At 43.4% G+C, this 12,527-nt stretch overlaps 1 protein-coding gene across 1 annotated transcript; it reads left to right on the top strand.

Annotated features, from left to right (window-relative positions):
• The first annotated feature begins 299 nt into the window (after positions 1-299).
• nhsl2 (NHS-like 2) lies at positions 300-12,257 on the top strand. The gene is made up of 5 exons (XM_046063991.1): positions 300-1,372; positions 1,531-2,680; positions 2,841-3,150; positions 4,341-4,458; positions 5,197-12,257. The coding sequence occupies exons 1-5, from the start codon at positions 300-302 to the stop codon at positions 5,534-5,536; spliced, it is 2,991 nt and encodes a 996-aa protein (XP_045919947.1). The 3' UTR covers positions 5,537-12,257.
• The last annotated feature ends 270 nt before the right edge of the window (positions 12,258-12,527 follow it).

Below are 12,527 nucleotides of genomic sequence, written 5' to 3'. Positions count from 1 at the left end.
GGCAACCAGCGATGGTGGAGTATACAGTATCTAAAGGACTTATTGTTGTTGAAGTAAGCAAGAAAGTGAACTTCATGCTTCCATTATTATGTTTATATTAAACATTTGTTAAAAAGTCAAATTGTTTTTTTATTGGGCTGCTATTAGCTGTGGGGGTGTTTATATCTTCACATGTCTTGATTTGGGTTTAATGATCAATTGAGTTTGTTTTAATCACTTTAATAAATTCTCAGTCTTCCCTGTCTTTCTCAGACAACACTTTGGAGCACAGTGCCCGAGACGAACTTCACCCAGGAACTATGGACCACTCTGGACTGCTGTGCTCAAACACACCCTCCACTTCCTGGAACGGACCAAAGGGCTCTACCTTTTCTCCCGGAGCGTGGAATGAGCCTTACAATTACAGCATGAACAAAGGCCCAGCAGTTCCGCCCAAACAGCACAGCATCATCGGTAATGCAGGGGGAGGGACGCAGGACGGGTTGATGTTGGTGAGCTCAGGACAGTCGGTGAGCTCACATTCCAGTTCATTCACATCTGTGACAAACCTTTCTGGGAGAGGAGGGAATAACATTCCTGGGATTTCACTGGCAGCGGCAATGATGGGGAAGAGGAGCGAGACAGAAGGGGCTGCAGCGGATGGAGGAAGAGGAGGTGGAGGAGGGGGGGTAGGGGAGGCAGGAAGAGGACGGGAACGGTCGGCACGTTCCATAGCAGCGGCAAACGCCTTCAAGTTCCGGGAGCGTTCCCTTTCTACCCCCACAGATACTGGTTCCTTCTGCTTTACAGAAGGTGGTATAGGGCCACCAGATGGGAATGCCATGTCTACAGGGAACGGGAATTCTATGGCAATAACAGACCACCACCAACAACAGCATAACTTCCTAGGTTTGGGTGAGAACTACGCCCTCCTCTACCCTAGAGGGAGCTCTGAAGACAGTGCCAGTACCACAGACACGATCTCTGTCACAGCTTCAGACTACAGTGCAGATGGCCGCTTGCGCCTACGCTCACGCTCCATCTCGCTTAAAAAATCCAAGCGCAAGCCGCCCCCTCCTGTGAGGAGCGTCTCTCTCATGAAGAACCTTGGAGAAGCCGAGGGGAGAATCCACCGTGAAGGCGGTCTTTATCGGGATGGCCGGCCCAAGAGCTTGCATATCCCCAGGGACCACTTCCCAGACTTCCAGCCTGATTTCCTACTGCCCAGCTCGTCCTGCTCCTCTAAACCCAATGTTGGTGAGCAGGAGCTGGGTCATGGAGGCACTAATGGACCTCCGAGCCTGGAGGTCCAGGCACCAGAGAGGGAGGTAGAGACAGAGCTGACCTTCCCCACTCACTGGCAGCTGGGGGAGTGGAAGAATGACCCTTACAGGTAGAAAATGAAACTACTCTTTAAGTTAAAAGCTTATTTGCTTGACTCAGTGAAAGTCTGCCTTTTATGTTTATTTGTTATTCTCCAAGTTTGTATGGTAATGATTAGAAATGCATTGAGTTCTCTTCTCTTTTCTTCTTTTCTCTTCTCATCTCCAGGTCTCTATCGGGCTCCAGCACAGCAACAGGCACCACAGTGATTGAATGTATGAAAGTCAGAGGCAGCTCAGAGTCTCTGCTTGATTCTCCCTCCACCTCCAGGGCCACCTCTCCCTCACAGCTCTCCATGGAAACTGACATCAAGGCATCTTCGCCCTTCAAACCCCCAGGACTTATGTCCCCATCAAGTGGTTATTCCAGCCAATCAGAGACTCCCACCCCAACTGTTCCACTCAGTCAAATGGCATGTCATGGAACAACAGGGACATTAGGGTGTAAGTTGCGCCCGAAGATCCCAGAAAGGAAATCATCGCTACCATCACCAAAGGATCCGGCTGCGAGGTCTAGATTGTCCTTTGAGATGCCTGGGAATGCACATCTGGAGCTGTCATCAATCAAGCCAAAGCAAAAGGCCAGTAGACGGCATTCTGACACCTCAACAGCTGCAAAACCAGGAAAAATCAGCCCCAGCTCTTCACAGGCATTGCCTGTGGTTACTCAGAATGAGCTGAAGACTGTTCGGCTTCGCTCTGTATCCCGTGGTGACTTGGAGGACTGCCCTGATGGGGCATCTGACACCATCGAAGAAGAACAGCATGGCCGAGACCTAGGCGAGGACCCTAGCCCACCACCCACCCTACCAAAACCCAAACCACCTGTCGCTGTCAAGCCCCCATTGCCTAAGCGGCCCCTAAACCTCCTCATCAAGTCTCCTTCCCCCGCCTCCACTTCCCCCCTAGCCCTTGACTCTCCTCCTGCCTCACCTGTGGACCGGCCTGTACCCCTAGGCAACATCTACAAAGTCATGAAAAAACCCAAACCCAAAAAACCTCCACCACAAACTTCAGGTCCCTCTGCTTTCCCTGATTCTACCATCGCTCCACAAACTGCCTATGATCATCCATTCCTCCCCCACTCCCTCTTTGATCTCCCTCCTCTTCCAGAACCGCAGCCTCTCCTGGAAGACCCAGCAATGGAGCCTGAATTTGACGCAGACCCAGAGATCCGTCTTGGTCCGGAGGACGGAGGCTCACTCCCCTCTCCATGCAGTAACCAGGAGGCCCCAGAGCTCCAGGACAAGAGCAAGACACTCCCCTCAAGGTTGACAATCTCATGTCTGGCAGAGCTGTCGGACAAAAAGAAACCCAAGGTGAGTTAAGACATCGTCAGAAAATGCTTTATTTTAGGAGTGTCCTTGCGCCTTGGTGGCAAACAATGTAGAAATACAGTTCATGTCCTAATGTTGAATTGTTGTTTGAGAATTATTGCTGTACTGATTTGATGTTAAAAACGTTCTCATTTCTTTGCAGGTTCCACCTCCAGTACCCAAGAAGCCGAATGTCCTCCTTCTTCCCTCATCAGTCCACTCCTCCACCAATGGCAGCACAGAACGTCAGACGCCACAGACCGACAGCCCTGTGGGTCTTCGGTCTCCTGTTGGAGCATTCTCACTAGAAGAGTTTCCCAGTACTCCTAGTGCTCCTGATGTGCCAGAGCAAGATGAAAACCACATGGGAACAGACGAGGAGAGTTCAAAAGAGTCATCACTTCAGTCTTCTCTGCAGGATTCCTCCCTCACAGAGCTGGGTGAGAAAATGACCTGCGCGGGGATTGGGGAAGGTATGTTTTAGGAGGGTATTTAGAAAGTAAGTCTGAATCTTTTTCTGCATCAGGCACGACATTCCATGTTTTTTAGGCATTTGTCTCCACATGCTTGTGCTCTGGCTCCATCACACAATTAAACTGTAACTCTAAACTTTATTTAAACATTTCAATAGACACTAACAAAGCTGAAGAAACATTAAAAAGGTGTGACCCACAGAAAGTCTATGTTTTTAATTCTTACCTGTAGGCTTGAAATGCTAAGTGTGTTACAAACCCCTCACATTTATGAATGCCAAATAAGGCTGACAGCAGCACATTTACATTTGCCATTCATGTAAGTGTAGTTGCATGCGACAAAGGTAAACAGCTAACTGGGCTAGGGTCAAATGGAAATTGCATTTAGCTGTATTTTGTAAAAAAAACAAGTATACTTTTTCAGTGGGGTATTTTTTAAATGCAAGTACTTCATCAGAAAATAAGTAATTTAATCCATTCTTACAAAGTCTTCCTAAAAAAGCTTTCCTTTACATATTTTACATGCAGCATATTAAGGTCTTTGCAAGCTAGCCGTGACTTAACTTTGGTAACTTCTGTGGTGTTGTACTGTGCCGTTCTACTTTAAATGCTAGATGTGCACTTGCACATTAATCAGAATTGTCAAGACATGGTTGTGTATTTAGAGGCCATGTACAATGAGAGCCAAAAACAAAGCCATAGAGCCACTATGGAGCAGTCTAAAGGAAATCAACTTTAACATTCCTGCAGCATTTGCTAACACATATTAGCCGATAAATACTGTTTGATATGTGGCTTGTTTTGACAGAAGCTGTGGAACTCATAACCTTTGTCTTATCATTTGATATTCATGTGTTTAATGGTAGCCTGTCAGAGTTGCTACACTTAATTAGGATCCTTCCCTGCTGTGTTTGATGCATAACCTCCTGATTCTGCTAGGGGAGATTTCTTGGGTTTTGAAGCAAATCAAGCCTAATTGCTGTAAAATTGGACCAAATCAAAACACACAGTGGTCCTCACTGTTTGTAACAGTGAATATGACATTTATCATTATTATCTAATTATTATCTGATTCTGTATGTAATTGAGTCAGATATTCTTTACTTGCAAGGGACATACATGTGTAGAAATGATACAGATATGATGAAATACATTTTAATGTGGTGTTTTGATATGATTTCTATGCTCAGATGACTCTGCAGCCAATGAGAAGACGGTACTCCACATTGCAGAGGAAACAGATGATGACTTGTTGCCCAGCACACCTGCAACACACACCACCGAAGACCTGTTCACTATTATTCACAGGTTTGAACATGGACACACAAAATTCCTATTCACATTTCAGACATACTATAACATGCTTAAAGACTTAAAAGGCTCTTGGAAAGGTTAAAAAAGGGCTGTCTGTTTTGACATAATACACTTATTGTCACATCACAAATGGTTTCAGCCAAGACCAAACTTGCCTGCTGGCAATAACAGTATAACCCAGAGCATGTGATGAAAGATGCATTGTCTCGTTGAAAAGGTGTGAGGGAGACAGAGCATAAGGTTCCCTAGCAACGGCTACATGTATATTGGTTTACTGCATGACCAGCAGCTCATATTTTGTCTTTTTCTGAATCTCCGTTTTTCTCTGTCTCTCTCTCACACACACACACACACACACACACACACACACACACACACACACACACACACAAAATCACAAGAAAGCTAGTCTCTAAGCAACAAGTGTTCATGATTTTACCTTGCATGATGCTGAAAATAACTTGAAAGGCGGAGGAGAAAAGGTGAGGAGGGGAAATAGAAGAACAGGAGTCAATGTTTTCATCACTTACAAGAAAGGACAGAGTCCCTTCTGTAGCTACACATTTTAGATTGTTTTATTATCTAAAAGGAGAGGTGTCAATCTAAGTGTGACTCATCTTGTTTGAGGAATACATTTCTAATTATGAACTGAAACAACTGGGGAATTTCAATCAGCTTCTTTATCTTTATCCCATTCCCCACCTTTGTTAATAATATCTTCTTTTCGCCTAGATCCAAACGAAAGGTTCTCGGTCGAAAGGAGCCGACGGACTCCTTCGGCAGCCGCCAGAGCCTGGTGTCCCCAGTGAAGCACAGCACCAGCGGTAGCGACCTCCGCAATCTGACCTTAGGCAGCAGTCAGAGGTCGAGCTCCCGCAATGAAAACTTCATGGCCCTGCTTCAGAAGAAAGGCAGCAAGTCTTCCAGCGGAGGGGCTAGAGTCTCCGCTATGGAGCTTCTCAAAAGCACAAACCCTCTGGCGCGACGGGTCACAGAGTTTTCAACCACCATGTCGACATCCGGCGAGGGAGGAGACTTGGCATCCGGAAATGGCAAACCCAACGATCAATGAACGGAAGTATTGTTAACGGATGTTTACCAGGTCCGTTTGCTGTTGACAAAGCTACCAACCAATTCTACAACGTGCCACCCACTGCAGATGGGGCCTTCTGACTAACATGTCCAAGTGGATCGCTCCAACTACTGATTGACCATTTGCACTGTCCAGTCAAATTTGAGCAAATTTTTGGACAAAATGGTCCCTCCCATGTTTGAAGCGCAATTGTTCCCTGTCAAACCGGTCCCTCTAAGAAAGAGTGAAATCTGTGGGGAGCAAAGTTTGTTCTCTCTATATTTTCATTGAAAGGTAGAGGTTTTAAGATTATGGTTCAACACTGCATCGTGTTTTGCTCATTGGGGATATGCTCAGTGTGGAGGCTGGATGGATGAATAGATGGACGGGTGGAGTCTAGACTTGGAATATAAGGATATACTACTCCTGGCTCCTTCTGGATGAAGACAACAAAACTCCCTGATGACCACGATGGTCAGTGTATATGAATCTGTACTTATGCTGATCCACTAGGATACCATGGAGGATCACTAATCAAATGTTTGCAAGAAGTAATGGAATAAAATACAGAAGATGTGAGACTTCAAATGATTCGTCTATGATTCAACCAAAACCCTCCAACCACCCCTCCACCACTACAGCACCGATACCTGTAGACATACATGACTTGAAGGGTGAATTTTTAATGGTGTCATGAGGCACCTAAGAAAGAAAACATGCCAAACACCTTGGACATAACAATTGTCTTCTCTCAATGGTAAATGCAATGCCATAGCATTTTCAGAAAACAGAACAGTCTGATCTGAGCGGACAAACCGCAGGATTTACAAAGAGAAACCACATGTGGGCTTTTTGCCATCAAAGATGAGGCATGACCATGTCACAGATTTTGTTGCTCATGCTATGAACATGAACGTGAACCTTTTACAAAACATTCCACAGAAGCACCCAGCAAATGGACGACATTTTGAAACGCAAGCACTTTTCGTTTTCCTTGGCGTCGGAGGTTGTTTACATGGCGCAGCCTTTGCGTCGCTATATTTTTTTCTTGAGACACTCATCAATCATTATTTTTTCAGTCTTTGATTAGAATTTCTTTTTTTCTTATATTTTTTTCCTACACATGCTAGATGGCCATATACTGTACATGTTAAATTGGACTGTACTGTATGTATCCTGTACAAAGATAAATGTAATGCATCTATCAGTGAATATCATTTGCGGACACGAAGACTAAAAATAGTGTACAGAGCAGCAAGCAGCTTGGACTACAAACTGCCCACAAGATGGAGGGAAAAACACACACTCAAACACAGACACACACACACACACACACAACTAAGGAGTAATGCAATGGAAGACAAGCAGAACAGACCTATCCACACGAGTGTGTGTGTATTCATACGAGTGTGTGTTCAGGGGAGATCTTGCCTGTGGAGTTTCTGTACAGAGAGCATGAAGCAGGCCTGGTTGTTACACAGGGTTTTTATTCATTTTGGTCTCTGGTGATGGGACCAAAGGACTGTTAAAAAATACAAACAGACCAGAGGGGACCTAACAATGTGTGTGTGTGTGTGTGTGTGTGTGTGTGTGTGTGTGTGTGTGTGTGTGTGTGTGTGTGTGTGTGTGTGTGCGCTTGTCTGTGTGTTCATGTATGTGTTAAGAGGGAAGTGCCAAGAACAAAATGGGAGAAAGAGAGAGTGCACGTACGTCTGCCTGTTTATGTGTTTGGATTTTTGCGTGTGCACATCGTCGCCCCACATTCCCACCCCACCCCCATCCTTTTCTTCGAATAGGATTAGAACGAACGAAGCAGACACCCTACACCCACACATCAGGGAACCATAAGGAACCCAAAGGGATTCAGGAACCAATAGGATCGACTATCGAGAGGATTCAGGAACCAGTGGATTAAGGATTCTGCAATAGAGTTAGGTATTCCGGCATGAGGGAGTTTTGAGACATCACAACCCCAAGGCCAGTACAGATCAAGCCAGAGATCTGTGAGCACTGTCGCAGAGTGCCGTTGCAGGGCCAATTACTTTGGTTTACTCTCCTCCACGCACGTTTTCACACACCTGTCTCTTTCCTCTCAGAGGTCAGGGGGCGGTCTGTGCCTCCTTCCTGTACCTCCTTTCCACTCGTTCTTCTCCTCCTCTTTTTAATCACTTCTGGAGCACACGCTGTCTCTCTGCATATAGCATCATCTTTCCTTTTTCCTCTCATGGAACCTCTCTTCTGGCACATAACAGTAGCACACTCTCTCTTTCTCCTTCTTACGCTATATGCTGCAACCTCTCTCCGTTTTTTCACGTAGCATAGCCTCTCTCTCCCTTTCAATCTTCCTGCCACTGCCCTCCTCCCTTCCTCTTTTAACCTTCTCTCCATCCTCTCCTCCCTCCCTGGCGCTCCCCCATTTTCCGTTAACCTTCTCTCCCTCCCTCTCTCCCTCCTCTCTACCCCTCTGCATTCAGTCTATGCATCTGAGCTCGGCAGACGACACGACACCGGATGAATGTCAATGAATGACTGTTAAGAAAATAGATGCTGTGCTTAGTTTGGGAGTGCAAAAAACATCTTTCAGTGCTTATCTTATGCCTTCTCTCTTTCTTGATCTCTTGAGTTTTTATACTTTTTCTTAACCTTCCTTTTGAGTATCCATGTAACATTGAATTAACATGGATGTATGGAATGGATCAGTGCACAAACACAGAAACAGGCAGGGTTTGAATGTGTTTTTGCAGAAAGGACCTTACCTTTTGGATTGTGAGCAAAACACCCTGTGGTCTTTGACCCCTGACCGACCCTCAGTTCTGGATCACTCTGTGGACGGTCTGAGAATTTTGGATTAGCAGTGGTTCAGCTCTTAACACCTGACTTATCCCTCCACATGGATGGACTGTGTGGAGGGAGGAGGGACCCTTTCATCTCTTGACTCCCAGTCGGCAAACTATCCCTCGGTGCTATTGAGTCGGAGCTCCCCCTGGTGGATGGAAAAGGAGGAACCACACATCACAACAGAAGAGGGGGAAAAAAACTCCTTCACACATCTCTCTCTTCCCTACAACAGTCCTTCAGGTATTCCATAATCCTGAAAAAAAAAGATGAAGATTTTAAAAATGCATAAATTATCACCATTTATGATGACTAGTCAAGTGACGCTTGTTTTAAATATTTAGTGAATGAAAAAAGATAAACCTATAAAACTCTGTGTTTGTTTGCCTTGTATACTGAATTATGGGCGTATTGTTGCAGCGCCTACTGTGTTTTTTTTTTTCTCTTTCATCTGCCTTGGTAGTACACACACAAACACAACTTTCTGGCCAAAAAACGTTTATGTTTAATCTGTATCTGATCTGAACAGAAAGGTTTGGAAATCTGACTCCGATAACTATAAAAACAAATATTTGCCCAAATCTGCATTGATATACAGGTATGCAGTGTGGCGCAACGAAGTGATATTGCCTTATTTTAGAGCAATATCCCTCAGAGCAATCAAATATCTGAGGTCGGGTAACAGAAGTTGGAAGGGAGGGCTGCTAGATCGAGAAAACTACAAAGTAAGATGTGGTGTGTAGACACGTGCATCTAAAAATGGGGGTGTAGAAGGCCAGGCTGTCAGGAAGAATGTATCACGTTTCAGCGCACACATAAGCTGAAAGGATGAACAAACCACAGTGTTGTTTTACTTGTTCCTGTGTAGACAAATAGCAAATATCTTCAACATAGCACATTTGGTTCACAAGTAGAGGTACAAACAAAGAATCACATGGGCATACTGGTAAAAAGGGTGCTATCCCTTTTGTAGGGATACAATCATTTAATATTGAGAAGAACATGTTATGTTTTTTGCAGTTTTTATAAATATTTCTCAGAGGCAGAGTTGCGCCAGGGGCAGAAATAATCTCATTGGTTGGTTTAATCTACAAGGGGTGGAGACAAAGAACCTGCTGAGACACTACTGCCAACTTGGTGCCATATTTTTGCTACTTCGACTAACAACAAACCTCCTGACAATTGGAACAACTGGCCCTCAGTTTGTTTGGTTTATCCCTCTGCTCTACGCAGTATGAGAAAATCTGGTCACAGTAGCTCCTCCCATTGGGGATTTAACGAGCCAATGAGAGTAGCTTAGCCCACAGAGCAGCCCTGCCCCCAAGAAATGTCTGTGGAACTAAATTATCAATCAAGATGTGTTGACAACATATATTGAAAATTACATTTCTATAAAGTGTGAAATATATTGAATATTTAATACATTATCCCTTCTTTAGGAGGACAACTAGGGACGAGAGGAAGGAGGGAAAATGAGGGTGTGGACCAAAAGTTTGCTTCTGCTGAACGTTGGGATTACCACCATCATCTTTCCCTTCACCTCCTCTCTCCCTTTTTCTCAGCTGTCGTGTGACTCAAGAGGAGTAATCATGTTAAAAGCTTTCTCCCTCTCACTCTCTCATTTTCTTCCCTGCAAAGTGATAAAAGGTATGGGAAAGCAAGAAAGTACAGAGCACTGCAATCGCCCGATAATTAATTTGGTTTCATTTCGGGCTCTGCAGATACAGAACAGTCACATAGCAACCTGTTGCTGAGACACATAAATAAAAGCTGTGTAGAAGTAAAGTTGGAGACTTTGAGTTCAGGCGAGGACAATTATCTCTAAAGCCAACAGGAAGATCCCAGTTTATCCGAATAAGCTAAACAAAGCTATGTTAGTGTGAATAATGTGTTTACAGTAACTTGTTAAGTATAATGAATAGAGCTACGAACATGAGACAATATACCGGACCACCATAAACAAATCAAACATTCCTTCAGACTTTAGACTCAAAGTTGACCACAAATCGTTCCAGGATTTGCAAAGGATTTACAAATATAATCTGTCAAAGACAAAAACAGCTACTACACAAATCCAAACTGTTTACCATTTTGTACAGAAATCTACACAGACACAAAAGCTTAAAAATAAAAATATTGGACCACATTTAGCAACTGCAATTTGGCCCAAGAAGAGAACTTGTTTTAACCAAATGTACATCTTTACTGTGGAACGTTACTAAACACGCTGTGACAATTACCTGTGTTAGTTGTGTTGAATCAATGTGTGTAGTATTTCAGGTGAGGGATTGAGCAAATAATTTAGTTACAACAAACTGTTGTCTTTGAAGAATTTATTAGTACTATAGCACAAATCAGCTGGACCAGAGGTTCTGTCTCCTAGGACAGTCACTAACTTCTGGCCCAGAGCAAAGGGCTGCATAATAATTTAATAAATCACACCAAATAATAAAAGGAAAAGGTTAAAGATTTAAAAACAATATAGAAGTCATAATAATAACAAAAAAAAGTACTATTGTAAGTACTTAGAGATTAAAAGATTATAAAAGAGAAAGAAAAATGTACTATTCTGATTTTTACAATTACAACCGAACATGTAAACTCAACTACAAGTTCTGCTACCCGATGACCTGAACCTGTTACTGGTTCTGCTACCCGATGTGTGTGTTGTGCAAAATTTGGGGCTCTGGTTGGATTCGGTTTGGTTATGTTCAGAAATAATAATAATCAAGCCATCTGCACCCATGCATATCACGTGTTGCAAGTAGATACGCAGCGTCTACTGGGAAGATGGAGAAAGAGAGTGTAGCCAATGCCTTTACATTTACTAATGTATGAAAAAAGCAAAAACTATGCTGTAGCTTTGGGTGTCAAGTCAGGTTCGGGTCTCAGTTTTTGCGCAAAACATGGATATCTTGACTGTAGCTCAGAACAATAAAATAGTACTCAACTCAAAGCCCCAAAACATTAAATTGGAAAAATTATAAATCACCACAAGTCTTCTAGTTTCAATGACCTACTCCCTGCAAATCCATGCACGTCAGCAATTTAGTTGAGAACTACATTCTGCAAAAGTACACGCCAAATGTCTATTCCACAGCAAGAGGATAAAATATACATTATTATCACGAGTAACCATGTTGCTACAGTTAAAAAAAACTTTTTGTTGCTTTGAATGCAACAAACCCAACTCTGATTGAGTTTCAGTGACTTGTGATGGGCTACAACAAACCAAGAAAATCACTAATCGGACTAAAGCCTCATTGCCCAAATGTAGCCCTTTTGTAATTAGCTGAAAGTTACAAGTGTCACAAGTTACAAGTCAATAAATACATGGTTTGAAGTGTGGTCCGGCTTTATGAGTGAGTGAAAGAGGGGGAAAAAGAAGAGCAGAGAAAGAAGGTTACTGGTTGCAGATTTGGGCCAAAGAGTATCTTTCATTTGTTTTAGGAGTGCTAGAGGGGTGGGGTTTACAGTGTTTGGCATGCTTTCCATCATGAAAACTGATGTCCTTTGCTGGTAAACCCCACCCTCCTGCCACTCTTAGGCAAAGTAAAACAAACCCCAAAACTCAATTGTTACCCCAGTTCAGGGGCTGTACAGGCAGCTTATAAAGAAACAGAGATGATAATTAGAGAGACATAGAGAAAGACAGACAGAGCTATTGGAATTATTCTATTTTTGTTATTCCCCATTGAAAAAGACATATTTAAAGGAATATTCCGTGTATGTAATGAATATCCTCTGTTTCCCTGCCCCATCCAATGGTGTGATCTGTAGCTGCGAGGTGGCGTCACAGACAAATGCTTCCCTCTGCAGCTATGCAATGCCAATGTGATGAAATTATTATATCAATATAAATAAATTATTTTTCTTGCTTAAAACAGCCCTGAATGTTTTGTTTGTTTACTTTCCCTATGTGGTTTGTGCCGTGGTTCCCTGCTCGTCTTCAAGGTTGCGTTCTGAGTCAGTATTAATGAGTTTCCCTGGAGAGGCTGCAACACTTCTGTTAACTGGGTATTTCTGTCAACACAGTGAAGCACGAAACACCAACTAAAACCTCTTGATCCAAAGTTTAATAATTACTTTTATGTAGGCTGGTTTGTGTCAAAATTACTATGCATGTTCACACAATAGAAGGTACGATGATCAGAAA

Source organism: Micropterus dolomieu, linkage group LG12 (genome assembly GCF_021292245.1).
Source record: "Micropterus dolomieu isolate WLL.071019.BEF.003 ecotype Adirondacks linkage group LG12, ASM2129224v1, whole genome shotgun sequence".
In the NCBI taxonomy this organism is placed as follows: Eukaryota; Metazoa; Chordata; class Actinopteri; order Centrarchiformes; family Centrarchidae; genus Micropterus; species Micropterus dolomieu.
This window is presented reverse-complemented; position numbering and strand designations above follow the sequence as displayed.